At 40.1% G+C, this 20,004-nt stretch overlaps 1 protein-coding gene across 2 annotated transcripts in view; it reads left to right on the forward strand.

The window, feature by feature from the left end:
• Positions 1–20,004, forward strand: part of wdr7 (WD repeat domain 7) — a 107,430-nt gene that overhangs the window by 57,746 nt on the left and 29,680 nt on the right. For both annotated transcript variants that reach the window (XM_029515305.1, XM_029515306.1), the window contains one exon: positions 12,383–12,610. In XM_029515305.1, the coding sequence (XP_029371165.1) occupies positions 12,383–12,610 (228 nt within the window). The remainder of the gene's footprint in view (positions 1–12,382; positions 12,611–20,004) is intronic.

Below are 20,004 nucleotides of genomic sequence, written 5' to 3' on the forward strand. Positions count from 1 at the left end.
CATTCAGTCTCTGCAGTATTAAATCTGCTAGCAGACGGTTCACACATAGAGCAGCCTCAGAAATTTTCACTACTGCTGAGGGGAAAAAACCAAACAAACAAGTAGTGTGTTGAAAGATTTCTTTTTGTTTTGCTGTCCCTCTGCTCCAACCCTCCTTCGTTCCTTCCGTATCTCTGTTTTGGTGATTTTTAAGTGTTAAGAATCGTGGCTGAGGATGTGTTGTATGTGGAATCCTTCAGCTGTCAGAGGTCAGAGGAACAGCTGCTCGCATGTGATTTGTGATAGCACTAAGCAAGTGAAAGGTCTTTCCTATGTCATAACATCATGTTTGATCATGTTTATCAGCTGTTTTTTTTGTCTATTGGTTTGAAAAGAAAACAGTCATTGGCATAGTTTTAATTAAGGTAATATTTGCAATAACACTTTTACACCTGCAATGACGCGTGTTGAATATCTTCTTGTTAATTAAATAATTAGGTGTGGCGATGCTGTGAAAGTGTCTGTCACATGAGAACTTAAAAGGAGAAGCATGGCCTCACTTTGGAGAAGCTGAAAGCACAATGGAACCATACACATATTGAGATTATTGACTTAATTGACTGATAAATTAGGTGCTATAAACCCTATTAAAAAAAAATGACCTCCATCCATCGTCATCCGCTTATCCGAGGTCAGGTTGCAGACTTTTCTTTCCCCTGGCCACATTGAACAACTCTGACTGTGGAATCCTGAGGCATTCCCTGGCCAGAGCTGAGATATAATCTCTCCACCTGTGCCTCGGTCTGCTCCGGGGCCTCCTCCCAGCTAGACATGCCTGCTCTACTCTGAGCTCCTCACCCTATCTCTAAGGGAGAAGCCAGCTATGAGGAAGCTCATTTCGGTCGCTTGATCTTGTTCTTGTTCTTTTGGTCATGACTGTAGGTGAGGGAAGGAATGGAGATTGACCTGAATATCAAGAACTTTGCTTTCCGGCTATTTTCTTTACAGTGACTGCAGGACTAGTCCGGTCCACCCCCGCTTACACCCCCACCCATTTGGCAGGGTACCCGACACTATCTATCTTCCCTGCGGACGGTGGGTCCACGGGGTGGGAGGCGTAATCCATGTGGCTTTTTCGGGCTTGGCCCGGTTGGGCGTTGTGGCAGACCCAACGACCAGGCGTTCTTACACAGGCTCCCCAACTGGCCCTGACTCCAAATGGGCTTCCTCTGGGCAGGATCTTCTTGTTCCCTGTTGGGTTGCTCATGGAGTCTTTGTGGACCATTCTTTGTCTGGCCCCTCGCCTGAGACCATTTGCCATGGGAGACCCTACCAGGAGCATGAAGCTACAGACAACATAGCTCCCAGGTTCACAGGGACACGCAAACCACTCCACCATGATAAAGTGATGGTCCCCGGAGACGTAATGACCTCTCCATGTGAAGAAATTCATTATAAGTTAGTTAACACTTTGATAACTGATTCATCCTAAAAAGTTGTTTCTAAAGATGCGCAAGAAACAAATGGATGATCTACTGCTTAACTCTGTATTACATCATTGGGGACTACTGCTTGGACACTAGTGACGAACCATTCTCACTATGTTCTGACATTTTATCAATGAAGACAAAGGACAGACTGACATGCTGTCAGAGTAACATCTCACAGATGAGTTGACGCCAAAAGTCATGCAGCTCAGTTAGAGGATATTATACTTGCATTAAAACAGTTGTTGGTCACTCTAATCGTTCCTCCTGTCTAGACCGAGGGTTGATGAATTAATGGGAGGGGGGAGTAAGAGGAGACAAATGGAAGGGGAAAAATAGAGATGAAAAGAGAGGACAAAGGACACAGACAGCTATAGAATCCCTTGGCTACAGGCTGTTACCAGGGCGATAGACTCATCAACTCACACGTACACGCTCACTCACTCACAAACCTGTGTGTGTGTGCAATTATGTCCCTGCCAGTGTCAAGGGATGTCATTAAGATGTGCAGCACCATCCTCCTCATTCACTCACTTGCTCACTCACTTACTCACTCACTCACACACCAATGGAGAATCATTGAATCGCCACTATACAAATGATTTCCTGGTAATCGTCTAACATTGTTTTGATAAATGTCTCGGTCAAACTCTGTCATCTCTGAGCCATGTGTAAACAGATAGTAGAATCAAACACAACCTAAGGATCCACTAATTTGGAATGCTCATAGTTTGGATACCAATGTCAAAAGACCCCTATTTAATACATATATTTATCTGTTTATTTAAGCCTAAAAAATTATTGCAAGTTCAATCATTTGTAGTGATGTGGAGATGCAACGAATATAAAACATAGTTCGCATAATTAACTAACAATACTCTGTGAAAGCATTTGAGCACCGAGGAAGTGATTCAGATAATTGTTTGTTCATGGTCTGATGTGCCACAACAAAATTCATGACATAATTTTTCCATTCATGTTGGCAACTATGATCTTAGTTAGAATAATCACTTTTGCATTTTATTTCAGAGAAAAAATATAAAAATATTACTGCAGCATCTCAGTAGCAAACATTACCCAGCGACGTAATGACCCATTTTACCGATAAGAAATTGCCCTTATATGACCTTATTTTGATTTTGATTATATTTCCATAGCTATCTAGCTGTAGTGTCAGGTATGCCTTTTTTCAGTAGTGACAAGGGCATACTCAAACAGATTGAAACGGAGATTTCATTTAGAATCCATCAACTTCATTAATAATTGAGGGAGCTTCTGCAGAAAGATTGGGAAAAAGACCAACAAAACAAAGCAAACAATGACGTGTTTCAAAAGTGCCTTCTGTTTATTAATTCACCAACTAATGTTTGGTCGGTATTTGAGGCCTTTCTTTTAATCACAATACGCATCAGATCTAAAGTAATAATCAATGAACTGTACATATAATTTTGAACAAAAGGGAGCATTGGACTCTGGATCGGATTCAGTGTAGGGTGAAGCAGTTTGCCTGTTGTTTTTTATCATTCACTTATGCTTCTGGTTGTTCAGACAATAATCACATTGGTAACTACAGTGACTTCACAGCAACATAAAACATCTAAATACTGTTAAAACCTAATCCTATCAGTGTAAGTCAGTAAAATGCCTCTACACTGGAGGGGAGGCTGCCTCCACTAAGACCATACCTCCTCCATCCTCTCCATCACAGGCAGGGGAGACTGCAAGGAGGTCAAAGGTTGCTGCTGGACACAGTCTGAACTCCACACTTGTTCTGTCTGCACTTGCAGGCATTTTGTCTTCTTATGGATTCAGGATCCAACAGACAATCAGTTGATTGAATGTAGGCAACAGATGAGATACTAAACTAGTCTTTTAGTTTTAAGTTAATGTTTGATCTTTGTATTTAAAGTACAAATCAATGAGGTGTATATTATGTACTTTTCATTACTCGTACAGGAAACATTCAGTCAGATGGAAATGTAATAATTACACACTACTGAAGTTAATACGGAGGGATCTATTTTCTTTTTCACCTGTCTCTCTCCCTCTGACTTCTTCCACATCCTGCATTCACAGCAGAACATATAGAGGTCAGATGTCAAAGGTCATGCTGACCTTCACCTCGTGGTGTCATTAGTCCCGTTGTGATTTGGTTAGCTGAAACGCTAGCCTCCACTGTTAATCTAATATCAGAGCCTGGAGGTCATTTGGGTCAGATCACATTTCTCCTCAGAACAGATTGAACTTATGGAGAGAAAAATGTTTCAAGCTGCAATTCAGTATGCTCTGATTGTTTGTGATGACTGCGTTGCTGCTGTTTTACACAACCAGGGTACCAGCTGGTGTATGGGAACATTATAACATTACAGGCAGGAGCGTTCTCACCTGCAGGAGTTATTGTCCAAATGTTGTGAATGTACAGGAATGCATTTCTGGGGCCTTAATACAGAAATATCATCGAGGTAAGTGGAAGCATAGAATGGAATGGAATAGTGTGGTATGTTATAGTATAGGATAGTATAGCATAGCACCATACTGTATGGTGTAATGTATTATGGTAGAGCAAATAACTATGTGATGGACTATATGTTAAGGCATAGAACATAACAATATGGTGTGCTATGATATAGTGCAGCAAAGTATGGTCAGTTGTAATATATGTTTTTATTATAATGATCTTATAATATGACAGACACAGACAGATGGTGACAGAGAAACAGACAGGCACATACAGGGAGATACTGACTTAATGGGTGTTCTCAGGCCTGTGGGCAGATTCAGATGTTAATACTGGTCACATTGATCAGTATGATGCTCAGTTTTCACCTCAGAAAATCGCCTTTTGTCACCACATACTCATAAAACAGAAAACACACACTCTGTAATTAGCTGAAATGGAATTGGGGAATGGGACAAAGCCAGAGACAGAAAGAAGTCTGACTGTACACAATTCAGATGATCACAGTCGGCACACATAATGTAAAGATTTGTGTCTTTCCACTTGTCACTTGGCGAGTATTTCCATATACAATGAGGTCTCTCGAGCCCACCATCACTCCCTCTCTCTGTCTCTTTCAATCAAGTATAATGTTTGATGGAACAAGTCGTACACTGAAGGGGTTGATTATGAGTATGTAAATCTGAAGTTAGAAGGATCTAAAAAGCAGAGGACCATCCTCCATCAGTGTTTCTCTTCTTTATTACTCTCATACTCACTCTTGCCCAGTTGTCAAATTTTCTGTTTCATTTGCTTTGCTGTGAGCTATGACCCAGTTCAGAAAATATTGAGTTGAGATATTCTCAGGTTGTTTGGATTTGCACCACATAGACCTGCTTGTTATGTCTAATCCGATCAGATTAACCATCGGACATCTTGAATTGATCTAAGACTCCACAAAAACTATAAATCTCTAATCAGCCATCTCATTTGTCCTCCATTTCTTAGCAGGGAAATGGGCTACTTAGTCACTTCATTAGAATCTGTTGGATTCAAATAAAATATTTTGATATGTAACACGGCAAGGTATGTAGAATCCTGTATTTTCCTGTTTGTAGTTTAAACTCAAGCCAGACGAGAGAACTTTGTCGCTGCAGCATTCATTTACAACAAACAGCCTAAAATGCACATACACAGCAATGTATAATCAGAGCCAAACTACCATCTTTTAACTAGCAACTTAAAGACCCCTTAACCCAAAAATTTTGTTTTTCAAATTATTAACATGTCTATGTAGTGTTTGGGTTCTGCTACAAGACATTTCAGCTGCGAAGTCTTGAGTGTGCGCCATAACTGAGCATTTTAGATTTGAAAATGCAGTTTCAAAACCAGATCTGAAAAAGTTGGATTCAGTTTTTCAGCTCCTCAGTTGGATTTCATACGTCACATATCCTAGCAACCAATCCCGTGGATTTTCTTTACCAGTTCATTTACATAATATATTCAAAGATGTTTTTAGTGTTTTTAGTGTTTTTAGCTTCTTTGAGAGCTTTTTTAAACAAATTTTTTGTGGGAAAGCAATTTCAATCAAAAAATTGTCATAGCAGAGCATTTTTACACATTTTACATTTTTTGGGTTAGGGGTCTTTAACTCTCCACTCCCCTGCCACTGGGGGCTAAAAATAAGAATGTAAAATTAAAATGTCAAAATACACCTAATAGAAACCGAAATTCATTCCCTCAGTGTGTGATGGGAAGCTAATTTCCCTTTGCCTCTCACTCTAAATTATGGGGCTTTTCATCAAGTGGAGGTGAAATCTTATTTTGTCACATGGTTTCGATTGTTGTGAATGTAACTAAGCTGTGGCGCTTTGATAATTCCTATTTTTTGAAGAAGCATTGTGATGGGGGCCGTCACTGTCAAAGAACTTCTCTTTTGGAACAGATTCAGCTTAAAATGCCTATGACTGCCTATGACTCATAACAAATTATTGACCTTTTCATTTCTTCTGGACTGAGGTGATATTTTAAGCTTTGTGAATTACTGTAAAAACAAAAACACAAAAATAAGAGTTCAACAGTTTGGACAGAGATGGCCACTACTTTCAAGAGTTCTCACCTACTTGCCTTTTAGCCTTAAAATGCTAAAACGCCTGTTTTTGGATTTCAGTCATATTTTGAGAACTTCTGCAATGTTTGCAATGAGTTATGTCATTTCATCATGACACAGGAGGTTTAATCTCCTCATTCCTCCCAATAATATCCATGCAATCATGGGGAGCGGTCCTCCTCCTCTAAATTCCGTCAGTACAATCTTGGCATAATGAACTATCTACCAGATGCTCCCAGCAAACTGTTGGAGGATCTGTTGTTCAACAGAAAGTCTCATATAACACCCATTTTAATATCTCCACACTGACCTCCTTTTGATTTTACAATCAATTTTTTATTGTGAGTTCTCACTTTTAGAGCTTTGCATTGCCTGCCCACAAAGTACAATCACATACCCCCTTCATGCACACAAGTGGATTTCGAACCTCCTCAACACTTTAAAACTGGGGGAGATTGTCCCAGGAGTCCGTTGACTCTTCAAATGAAAGCCTCATACAGGGTTTTTAGTAACCAGTTTTGAGGTTTTCCACACTTTCTTTTGATGTCATGTCTTCCTTGATGTAGGACCCAAAACCAGCAGAGATGTGTGACTGAAGGTCGAGTTCGAGCAGCAGGTTGTTTCTGCCTGTTTTCCCTCTTCCTACAAACATATATTCACTTTGTGGTATCTTATGTGGCCCCCCCTCAGACCCACCACCCCAGTACTGCTGTAATTGAGGCATTTTTTTTCCAGTGGAGCAGATGCTCCATCTGGGTCTTAAGATGGTAAAATACACTTAACCTTCAGGTGGACTCGAACAGTTGGAAGGGCAGCAACTCAAATCTTTTTTCTCTATCAACTTAATTGTGTTTTCAATTATTTCCCCAGATTTTCTGTCTCTTGACATTTGCTGTAAGGACAGTGCTCAGTGCAGGACAGTGCCCCCCCCCTAAACCCCACTCCCTCCCACCGCCCCTCACACCCACCCCACTCTTTTGTTTTAGAGAGTTTTATCCTGATCCAGAGACATGGAAAGGCCTGTCTTTTGCTAGAAGCTGCCTCCACAGTTGGATGTGTTTGCGTGCTTGTTTTTGAGTCTTTTTGGGTTTGACCTTTTTTGCTAAATCTCTTCTCTCACAGAGCTTTTCTGTGTGCCGTTCATTTTCTTCTGCCCTCCTCCATCGTTCTCACATCAGTTCCCTGCTGGTATTGATCCCTTCGCTCAGTCCCTGGTGATCAGGTTTTACCAGTCTCCCATTGATTACCAATAGAGGCAGAGCTGAGGTGCATGATGGGAACTAGTGGGGTTGTAGTGTTAGAGGGTAGAGAGGGGAAGGTTGTTGGTTTCATGTCCTCAGTTGCATAAAAAGCAGACATCTCATAGTTTTTCTTATCGTATAAACATCCTGTAAATGTGTTTTTAGAGCAAATTTTGATATTACCATGTCTAATTTATTAGACTTTTCATTATATTCATTTTTCATATATTTCCCAACTACAGGGACAGTTTTCTGTTGAAAATATGTCAATATGTAAATTATACTCTGCTAGATAGACTAGGGATGTATTTCTATCATATATTAGATATTAAAGCTTCATAGGGGAACTTCCATAAGTTTTTCAATATGGACCGCTCACACTCACACTCACACTCACACTCAGACCTACAAACAATTTAGAGTCACCTTTGGATGGTGGGAGGAAACCCACGCAGACACAGGGAGGACATGCAAACTCCACACAGAAAGGCTCCGGGCCAGGAACCAAACCCAAAACTGTCTTGCTGTGAGGCAATAACAGATTGTGTTGTATTATATATGTTGTATTATGTGTGTTATCAGTTAAAAATGTGTGATATGTATGTAAATACACTGATGTATAGAAAGTTTTCTCTTTTTTTAATGATAAATTCATATTTTACAATGATAGCACAGACTCCACAGGTTGTTGCATATGGCCCCTTTTTTAATAGATTCCTTCCTTTATGGATAATGTCATTTCAGCCAGAAAGCCTTTTTATCCTGATCCATTTTTGTTTTTTATGAAGATTTAGCTGAGCAGAGGCGAGCAGAAAGGGGAGCTCATCCATCCCGCTCTTTTAGTTTATTGGGTTATGTTAGGGAGTAGGTTGGCCAACAAATAGGATTTAGATAAAATGTTATTATAATAGATCTGCTGGTCAAGAAGAAAGCAGATCAATAAGCTTCAAAAATCAATCAGTCTATCCTCACAGGCCAAGAGGCAGCAGGTAAACAGAAGTGATGCTACCTGCAGACTGTCTGGGGATAATGATCACAAGAACAAAAGTTTGAGGCATCTGTGATTCTTGAAAACATCTTTTATTAACAAGAGCATGACACGTTCTTTATGTGTCTTTATTCAGATGCTTTCACTTGTGATAATATCATATCTATACCTCTTCTGACAATAGTGCCGTCCGCCTTGTTTGTAATGACAGAACAACACCTTATATACCTCACCAAGTTTCTTCAGTATGGCTCTATATTCTCTATGCTCTCCATCTATCCAACCTGTTTTATGAGCCTGATATCTCAGTAACACCTTAGGAAATGTCGTCTTCTCTTGCCAACATTAATTTGGAATCAAAGATGAACAGATTTTAGTGCAGTTTTAATGGTCAGAGGTCAATGTGACCTGACAAGAAATATTTAAGACCATAACCCAAGAATTTATGCCGATTATGGCACAATTTGATCACCAAAAAGGTGAAAGGTCGACATAATGTTCTGCAACACTTATAGACATTACTTTAATTGTATAACTCAGGAAGCAGAGATATGGTCTGGGTCTGTGACTGTGGCTTGGCAGGTTGGCAGAGGGATACACCCACCATGTGATGAGTTTAGTTTTATCTTATATTTGTTCATTCATTTTCTACTGCTTTTCCATTTCTGTGCTGCGGGGGTTGTTAGAGCCAGCTCACATTGGGTGAGGGCAGGGTACACCCTGAACAGATCACCAGTCCATCACAGGACGAGGGAGAACATACAAACTCCGCACAGAAAGGTGACCATCTCGTTGTGGCGCAACAGCCACCACTATGCCGCTGTGCTGCCCATATTATGATTGTATAGAATTAAATGAAAACATGTTTATGAATCTGACTATGGACACATAAGAATTCCCAACCACACTCAGTCAGGACTAAACTCATTACTACCTACCTATCCATATTGATAAAAGGAGACTTTCAAACTCTGCCCTTTTCCTATTTAAAAATTCACTAAGTATGTTGAAATTAGGTGCTTAATGGAAAGATGGAGCAATGAATATAACTGAATATAACAATATACATGTGTTCAGAGCGAGACGCTTATCACACATAAGGTTTGGACCAATCTGGACAATGTGTGCACAATACAGAAGAGGACTTCATCCTCATGGCGATTTTCAATTGTTTTTTTTTTTTTACCAAGCTTAGGTCCTTGAATGGACACAAAAACAAAGCTGCTCCAATGCTTCTTCAGCTGCATTTCCTGAGACTCACGTCAAATTAACTGTATTGAAGGATGAAGGTAAAGTAGCATTTGTTGTCATTTGAACCATCAGTGTCCAGTCACACGTAGCAGATAAAAATATTCTGTAAAACCATAAACACTCTATAATAGACTTGTGTTTTGTTTTTTTTTTTGGGGGGGGGGGGGTTGAGTAAACACTTTCCTATTGAATTTATGGTGTCAGTCTCTAGTTTCAAGTCTTTTAAACGATGATCCCATTTAGCGGTAAATAGAGCATAAAGCAGAGGCGTTGCTACTGTGTGAACGACAGACTGAACCACTCAACAAGTATAGAGTACAGAGGAGGTAAGATCCAGCCCCCACTCCTCCTCAGCTCCGCCTTCTACTGGTAAAAACAAAAAACAAACAAAAAAAAAACAGGAGGGCTGGCCGAAAAAATAACAAACTCAAGTTCAAATAGGTAGCTCATAAACTGACTGGTGACGTAAGGTGGATTGACCGTTCATGATAAAAAGAGAAAGGTGTAATAGAGCCCCCATTTTCATCCGTCTGTATGGAAGAAGCAAAGGACAGCAAGGGAAGCCAGCAGTCAGTTGTCTACCATAACATCTGATCATTGCTTACCGATTATAGGTGGTAAAGACACCAACAGTCATATTTATTGCATCACACATTGAACACATGCTTTTCACATATTTAGCATATCTAATGGTTATCTAATGGTTCAGATGGATGCTCACTTAGTTATTCTACCACCTGAACCAAGTTTGTATGCCCCCCATCTGAATCCGTTTGTCTCTCCACTTTCTCATTTTCCTGTAAATCTCAACTTTTTACTAATTCTTGTTTGGAGTCTATCTCTAATTCTGTTATCTACTGGCCTAGTCTAGCCTGGGGGATGGATGCCATCTGTAATCCATTTATCAGAGCTGGCCAGTGGGCCTTCTTCCAAGTGACAGCTGGCCTTTAGCAATCTCATTATAAGAGCACCAGGATATAGTATGGAAATATAGGGGGAGGGGGCTTCAGGGTCTGAAAGTGGAACAAGGAGCGAACAAACTACATTTCTAAGGCGGTACTCCTGAAGACCCACTGTTTTAGTTTATCTTTTTTGCTGTATTGCTTTTTTTGTTTTTGGGGATTCACAGTTTGTCTCATCAGATCTTGAGGGTGGGGCTCTGTTTCCCTTCACACTGCACTGAGTTTAACATTCCAGCAGAACATTTATATTTAATTAAGGCCTATTTTCCTTCAAATGGGATCAAATGGGATAATTTCAAAAGTGAACATCATGTTGTATTGAAGACTTGAAACTAGAGATGGAAAACTGATCTACAGCTGAACTTGCACACAGCTGGTGGAACAGGCCGCTGCTCTGCTTCCTCAAGAGTAATATTATGTCTCATCGGAGTGCTGCAGTTTCATCTGACATCAGGAGTACTGCAGGAAACCCCACTGATGTCAAAAATTATTTAATCATCAGGCCTAAACATTTCAAATTTTTCCCCAAGCCGTGCTCAGCGTCTCTCTTTGTCCTCTGAGCAGTAAGCACTTCCCTCATCAAGGATCACTTTATGTGGACAAATCCAGCTTTTGTGAATAGAAAACTGCATGAATGAGCGAGCAAGAGTGAGTGAGTGAGTGATTGATTGTGTGTTTATCGTCTGATGTGTGTAGGGAGCTACTGCTTCCATACAGATCCATGACAATGCTGTGCTTGCTCATCCAGAGAGAAGTGAAATAAGAATTTAAATCAGGGCGGACTCTGTGTGTGGGCACAGTATCAGAGTTCCGTTCTTATCTTGGACCAAAAACCCACATAAAAAATGTGTGTGTGCGCTATGAGGAAACAGTCACATTTGAGTTTTCCTCCTGGAGCTGCTGCAGTCCCCCATTGTGTAGACACAGTTACAAGAGCACACACAAAAGAGGTTATTTTGGGGTCGTCTTGGGGAACACAAGTGAAGGACACACCCACATACATACAAACCGCATGTCCAAATCCTTCCAGTGGTCCTCTGTGTGTCCATCTGTGTGTGCATGGGTGTTTGCACTGTGACTAAAGGCTTTCAGTGGGACAATAAGGTGTGTGTGTGTGATGTGTGCTTGTTTTTTTTTTTTTTTACACTTTCTCAGCATGAAAAGGAAGAAAGAAAAGAAAAATAATTAAGGACATCTAGTCCTCCCAACTCAAACATCTGAAGAAGAAAATAAAATAATTTAAACCAGAACTAAACTGATTCTATTTCTTTAAGTAAAGTCACTACAATTTTGCTGAAACCAGCATTTACATGTCTGATTTCTTTCAGATTCTTCAAGTATGGATTTAAGTTATTGTGGTCTATTTATTTATTTATGTACAATTTCAAAGAAATGCTTGATATTTCCAGTTGAGTGAATAAATTCTTATGAGTAACTAACCTCACAAAGAATGTGAGTTCATCAGCTTTGAATTCATTGGATTGGACAATGTTTTTTATGTCTTTCTCTAAGTTGAACTTAGGCCTTTCTGTGTACTACTCCAAACCCACACCAAGGTACTTCCAAGTTCCTAAGAACTTGAAGCACCCAGCAGCACACAAACAACATTAGGACTGCTTAAGTCCAGCAACAACTGTGGGAATCCCACTTTTGACTAGAAAACACTGGTTGCAGTGTTGTATTGAAGGCAGGACACCAACATACTACATACAACAAATTGTTTTTATGTAGTATGCAGGTTTTGTCCAAGTGAAAGTTAATTTTCCATGTCCAGGAGCTCTGTCTATAGTTAAGGGCCACTAAAACCAGACTGTAAAAAAAATCTCATCACATTTAGCTCATCAATCATCAATTATGAATTGAAATATATACTAAATAAGTAAAGAATCATGTAACAAGCATGTTCTTTTCTCTGTCTCACCACCAGGTTGTTTGTCCAACCTTCCACCAAATGCCAAGAAGATCTCCAATTCCTATGAGGAGCGCCGTAAGCAGGCCACTGCCATTGTGCTTCTTGGGGTCATTGGGGCAGAGTTTGGTGCTGAGATTGAGCCACCAAAGGGTTCAGCACGGGCTCGAACCGGTGGACAGGCACCCGAAGGCTTTGGCCTGACAAGTGGAGGGTCATCTAACTATTCACTGGCCAGGCACACATGTAAGTAAAGGCAACACACACATGCACTGAAGAGTAAAGACCAACACCGACACTGCTGAGCAGCATGCCCACTGGGATGATAGAATAGAATATGCTTTATCATCATTGGACACTTGTTATAATGAGATTGGTTCGGGATACACCTATACCATAGTGCATTAAAGAAGGTACAGGTTTAGTTAGACAGCGAAACCTTGTAAAGGTTCAGTACAATTTTCTTGTGAACTTAATGTTTCTTAAAAATAAGTTTTGAGTATATGTGATTCAATTTTTTTCCCCTGCACTCTTTGGCTATGTATTGCTTCCCCACCATCCTGCTCTACCTTTGGTTTCTTACTGTTGATGCCAACTGCCTCTTGTTGAATGGATCCTAATAACTTTGACATTCCCCTTGGCTGGTCCTGTTTAGTCTTTTAATTTATGACCAGATACTTGACTCATCAACCTGAACTGAACTGAACAGTACCATTTAGGCCCAAGCATTACGACGGCCTGTCAACTGGTCAAACAACTAACATCAGGCTTCTGTTGATAAATCAAATCAAATTTATTTGTATAAAGCCAAATCATAACAAAGTTACATCAAGGCATTTTACATATAGAGCAGGTCTAGACCAAACTCTTTATAAATTTATTTAAAGAGAGCCAACAGATACCCCGATGAGCAAGCACTTGGTGACAGTGGCAAGGGAAAACTTCCTTTAAGAGGCAGAAACCTCGAGCAGAACCAGGCTCAGGGGGGGCGGCCATCTGCCTCGACCGGTTGGGTTGAGAATGGGAGAGAGAGAGTGAGGTGGGGGGGGTGGGCTTCCATCTGCTATCACACCCAGGTCACATGACTCTGCAGCAGATGTCAGTATTTATTGCTCCAGTTCTGATTGGCATTGATACTAACACTTCCCCCAGACAAATATGCTCCAAGCCCTACTCTCTGCTGTAACATTGCTGAGGACTGATACCCCAGAAACAAAATGGCTATTTATTTACTCAGAGACTGAGCTGCAGCCATGATTAAGTTTTTAAACACAATCACCAAAGTGTCTCACACCCAGGCTTCAACACACAAACTAAGGAATGAGACATGACATCTCTTTTAGCAGTATGCAGGATGGCTAACAGTTCACTCTCACTCCTCTGTGTGTGCACGTGTGCCCGTGTACCCACATTCTGTCGCTACATATGGTTACATCATGTGTGTCTTCTCTGGCAAAATAAGCTTGCAGTATAAAAAGAATCTCGGCTGTCTTACTTTGGCAGGTTTACATTGGCTATATGATACAGTTTGTTCTTGCTGTTCATGCCATGTTACTGTGGCTCTTGTTTTAAGCCCCCATTTGATTGGATCAAAGTTCTCAGACCTCAAATGTCACACCAACACGTCATGCCATACATACACATGCACATATCATGCCATGGGTATGTGTGGCCTAAAGTGTTTAGATCTTCATGTGTTGTTCTTGAATTATGGTTTGTCCAAAATCAGAGCTGCACAACTGAAAAAGTAGGAACTTCGGTCTTGGATTAGAGGTGAGGGGAGAGATGGAATTGATTTTCATCCACCAAGCTTGACACCTTAAGGAGCTCGGCACTGACTTGTACACTCACCTCCACGCGCACACACACACACACACACACACACACACACACACCAACTCACTGAGCCTGGCCTGTGCCATACTGTGCCTGCAGCGTTGGACCTTGGTGAGCATCAAACCTGCACTAAGCAGAGCTGTTCTTCCATCCCGCTGATTCTGAGCTCTGATTGGCTGCCTCTGGGGCATCCGCCCAGTGACACAGCCTGCGCCCTCCCTGATAGGCTGTGGAGCATGACGCTGCACAGTTGGACCTGGCCACAGCACTCAGCTCACCTGTGTGGATTCACACACACACACACACACACACACACACACACACACACACACACACACACTCATAGATAGCCTATGTCATCAGATTAAAACTATTTCTAGACTTAATTGATCCCCTTGAGCAGCTTTTTAAAATCTTCCACAGGCTGTGGTGATGATACCCAACCCTTTTTACTGAATAAACCAAACTGTTTAAAATTCATTTAGTGGTCAGTGTTGGGGACATTATGTTTTCTGGTAAAAACCTTGACCAACATTTATTCGGACTCATGGATCAGCACACTAATTATGACCTAATTATGACCCTGGAATGTCTGTAACCATAAAGAAATTATAACATTTCACATGTCAAAGGTCAATTTCAAAAATCATACTGCAACAGTGATTGGATTTTGTTTTTTTACGGAAGTTTCATTCACTGAAATGTCACCCAAGAATAAAATGCGGGATCTCAGAAATGTATCATATTAAAGCTGTCAGCATGGTCAAAAAATTGACAAACCAGGAGAGGTTTGATTTTGGGGTTAAATAAGTTGAAAATTAATTCTTTCCAAGTCAAAATTCAAGTGTTACATTGTAAAATGTATAACATTGTTTTTAAGTTGCGCAGAAGCTTCTACGGCAGTGGTTTGCTAGCTATAATATCTGTCCAACCAAATGGTTTTGATTTCAGACTGAGAGCCTTACTTTAATCTACAACATTCAAATAGACAGTCTGCTTCCACTTGAAGATGCAATGCTCATACACATTGAGAAACTTTTATTAAGTAGTCAGGCTGTGAGCTGGACTCTTAGTTGAAATCCATGGTAGTGCAATAGATTTACATAATTTTGGAAAGAGTTACCCATCAAAATTGCAAAATAAAATAGCCAGACAATTATTTCAATGCTAATTTTTAGAAGCAAAATTTGGTTTTATTCTGAAAGGTCTGATCAAATGATGCTGTTGCTCACTCTAAAAACCTCTGAAACAGCCAAAAGCAATGGACATTTAAAATAAGGAAAGAAAAGTGTCAAAAAAAATGTTGACTGCAACTTTTTGCTCATTTTATCTATAAATGAGCCAGAAAGGTGTCCTGTGAGTAAATGTGTTTGCCCATTTTTCCCGAACAGTTAGAGCCTTCAATATCTGGCAGTTTACATACTTTTAACAACAAAGGAGCTGATTTGCGGACTTTGGGCTCCAGTATGAGCGTGAGTATGTAGCGAATCTACATTGGCTGTGAAGTGCAGCTTCTCCGCTTTCATAAACCATTGGAATTACTCCAACAGAACAGACATTTGCGAACTTGTGGTATTAGGAAGTGCATTTGTGCAAAGGCACTGCTGGTGGCATGTTCACCTTCAAAACGTTAATCTTACCTCGACTTAACTTGAGATTTACATTGCTAGTTATCTTAAATATTAAACTTAAATGTTAAGCTGCAGAACAGCGAAAAACCACAAGACCAAACAGTTTCCCCAGTGCTATGGATGTTAGGATGCTTAGGAAAAATTCTGAGTCAAGTATTTATTATAACAAGACTAACAAGACAAGATGTAAAGTGAATGATAAATATTTATTACTCACAACATGGAAAGGAAACAAGTTTTCTTCTCTCCTGCTCACAGAGACCTAGTTCAGAAAAATTCAAATGTTTAATTACTAGATCAAATGATGTTTGTCTTCCTTCACGTAACACCAGAACATCACTGCGGCTCATAGCGTCTGACTGTCTGGCACAATTTGCCAATAAAGGGGGACTGACTCAGTAGGAAAATGAGAAGATCCTCCCCAATTACAGTAGCAATTTTATCAATGGTTTTTAATTAGCTATTTATCATGAGCTGACCCCAGGCCAAACTTACTTGATCACCTGTACATGATGTTTTATATTATATGCATAGAGACTTGGAGAATAAAGAAGCACCAGCCTCTTATAACCGTTGAATTAAACACTAATCTCTAAGTCATCGGTGTAGTGATTGTATTGAACTCCGTGGGAATTTTCTACTGAGAGGGTACTGATGTTTAAAAATACCCGAATTTTGCTTCAAGTTTATGGAAAATTAGGATTGTTGCTGGACATCATACAAGAAACAGATTCGACTGTGTATGAACAACAACAATCTCTCATTTCAGAGACATATTTTGTTGGCCCAACCATCTAACTGCACTGTCATCGTTCACACAGCTAGTGGAAGTCGCTGTCATTTCGTTGTAAACATATGCTGTATTACAGCTGTGAACAAACCAACAATAATCTACTAGCTGCTCCTTTAACCCTCTGTACAGACCCTTTACGATATTTTATTGCGAAAAGTCAAATAGACAGTAACAGACCATGACGAAAAGCTTGTTGCAGAGGAGTTTATTTGACGTTTACTCTTTCTTTTTCTTATTTCCTATTTCGGCTTTCATTTCTCCCTCTTTCCCCTTTCTTCCTCAGTCTGTCATTTCCCTGCTCTCATTCAGTTTGTTGTTTTTCCTTCCTCCTTCCCCTCTCAATCTCCCCCCTTCTCCTCTCTATTATGAAATTGAAAGATGGATCGGTATTGTTGGCATATAGCGCAGTACTTGATGAATGAGAGCTGTCCACCTAGAGAGAGGGAGGGTTCGGTAGTCTATACTGCAGAGTATAGATTGATGTTTTCATATTGCAATGGGGGGAAATGCAGGGGAGATGGTGGGAGACATGGAGCCTAAGGATGGAAGGAATGATGCAAGAACAGATGATGACAGAGGAAGGAGAATATGTGGATGGACAGGATAAAAGAGACAAACATCAGTCCAACCTCACAGGACCATGATGCTAACAGTACTGTACATGTCAGAGTACCTTGTGCAGCCCATTCAATGAACAGCAGCATTGTAAAGGTAAATATTCAACAAAGGCAGCTGAGGGGAGGAACTGCTCATGGCTGTGAGACTGGCTGTGACTCAGTTTATTTCATTTATTAAATTTATCAAAACTGTTACAGGACAAAATTAAGAACTTGTATGTCATTTTATACCACATATAGATATTTCTTTGATTTGTTTGATTTTCAATTAGTATTCTTCAAGCTGATCTTCTCCTGCAATGGTTAAATGGCTCCTAACAGAAAAAGCTCCATCAACTATTCTGATTTACTCTGTCCCTCTTTTGCTAATAATTGCTGATCATTAGTGGAGGGAAACATTTTGATGGACATTTCTCAAAGATTTCTGATAAAAATTTGTTGACATTGCTGGACAACTGTGACTTTTGGAAACTTCAAAGTGTCAGAACCTTGTATTCAATAATTATAGACACTGAAAGTGCTCATGATCATTTTGGGATCAGGTTTCTCTGGAGGCTGACCATCTGTCGCAGGACTTGGCTCCTCCTATCACTGATATTGTGTCTGGGCTGGTTGTCAGACAGACATTATTTTCTTCTCTAATTACACTGACTTAATTACAAATCTTTGTATCAACAAACTATTTGTTTTTACTGTAACGATGAAGCATTTGATCCTAGTAGTGTTCAATAACTGTACAGGGAGAGGATCATTGTTGTTTTTAAGAAAACTCTGGGCTTAAAAGTTGTTGAAGTTCTTCATATTTCAACCCACTCATTATTGCCTTGTGCCTTGATGTTAAACAAAATGATAGAGGGTAAAAGATAACAGGCTATATTCAAATATAAAATATACTTATTCCCACCTCAGCACCCAGTAATGTACTGGTTTTCCAAAGATGATGATCAGGCACATTTTTGGTATTTTGCTGTCTTGAGGCAGTAAAAAACAATCAACCAACAAACTTGTCTGAAGTCAATGGGCCAGTATTTCACTCTTATTTTAAGAGCTCATTATCAAGAGAGTAATATATGGCTACATAGGTGGACAATCAGGATCTCCCACATAGTATTTCTTACTCCTCGACAGTAAACACATCTACCCACAGAGCAATTAAGAGACAGAGGACCACCTTTCTACAGCTGTTGTTATGAGTTATTATGATCATTTATGGCAGATGCTTTAGGCTGAGCCCAGAAATAGGACCCTTTATGATCAGTAACATCTTACACATCGTATGATTCACCACCTTGTAGACTCAGCGCTGACAGGCAGTTGTGACCACCAACATCGTAGTTAGGCAGCAACATGCTAGTGCTGTCTAATTACCTTGTCTGTCAGTAGACAAGATACTAACAGATGAGCTAATGCATTTAATAAAATGTTTAATCATGGGAGCACTCAACACAGCTTCTCTTCCTCTTTTTGTAATATTCTTTCTCTTTTTCTCTCATTAGCCAGTCTGATCTGGCTCTCATCCACTAACCAAGTCCCCAACATTGATTTACCTTCACCTTTCATTTAGCCTCAAACAGAGAGAGAGCAGGAGTGGTCAGGAAAGAAAGGGAAAGGAAAGTAGAGAGCCTCTGGTTGGTTGACCTTGCTTGGTAAACTTAAAACGTGACCAATCTGTCGATACTTCAACTCTTAGCTTCTCTCCCTTCTTCCCCCCCCCACACTCTAATCACCCTCTGTGTGTTAATGTGACATTTTTACTGCTCTAACTAACAGCTCATTATTGCAGACTGATGCTTTGTCAATAGCTATTGGCTCATTTGGTCCTGTCCGGCCTTTAAACAAAGATGTCCACAGTGAGAAATGGACTGGAGTCCAGACCACCTCCCTCACTTCCTGTTCACTTACTAAGAGGGGAGGAATTGTAAATTTGAATTTGGCTCTATCCAGTTAGATCATTGATTGTTAATGGCCATCTGTAATATAAATCCTAACAAGGCTGCTTCTAACACCACCAAATTCACTACACACACACGTCCCACAACCACAACCACAACCACAATGGCACTGTCACCTCTTAACAAACATGCAACATGTGCAATTGCTGAAGTAGGTGTCTGTTTAAAAAAATATATATTTATTTATTTATTTTTTGCTCTTTCTTGCTAAAATGACTCAACAATCTCAGTACTTATTTGAAGAGGAGAACACTGGCCACAGAAAATGTGTAACTTAAGTATGTGAAAATTCATGATTTACTACAATCATTAACAAGAGGTCAAAAGTCACTCAGCCCTGCATCATCAATGTTACTTATACTCTGTTGTTTGTATGCATACTGATGAATTAACAAAACCTTGATTGATTTGAACATTTACTGGTGTTTCTTGATCACCATCTTAGGGTCAAAGGTCACCACCCAATCACTGACTCAGTCACAACACGTCGGCAACACACCCCACCACCTCATCTCTGTTAGACTCTTTGACTCAAGAGCATTAGCCATAACAGATAACCACATTAGCTAGGTTGACCATCGCCTATACTCCCATAATGATGTAGCACAGCAATGCTAACATAGTTAGTAGTATATTTGTCATTGCTCCTATATTTTAAAGCGGTCATAGCAGCTATGCTAACACAGTTAGCCTCTACCTATATCTTTCATAGTCCCATCCATAGGCTGTCTGTGTAGATATAAACCAATAAGGAAGTGGCTTTGCCGTTTAAGACAGACTGACGATAAAATGCCAGAAGATCCAGATGATG

Source organism: Echeneis naucrates, chromosome 12 (assembly GCF_900963305.1).
Source record: "Echeneis naucrates chromosome 12, fEcheNa1.1, whole genome shotgun sequence".
Classification (NCBI taxonomy): domain Eukaryota; kingdom Metazoa; phylum Chordata; class Actinopteri; order Carangiformes; family Echeneidae; genus Echeneis; species Echeneis naucrates.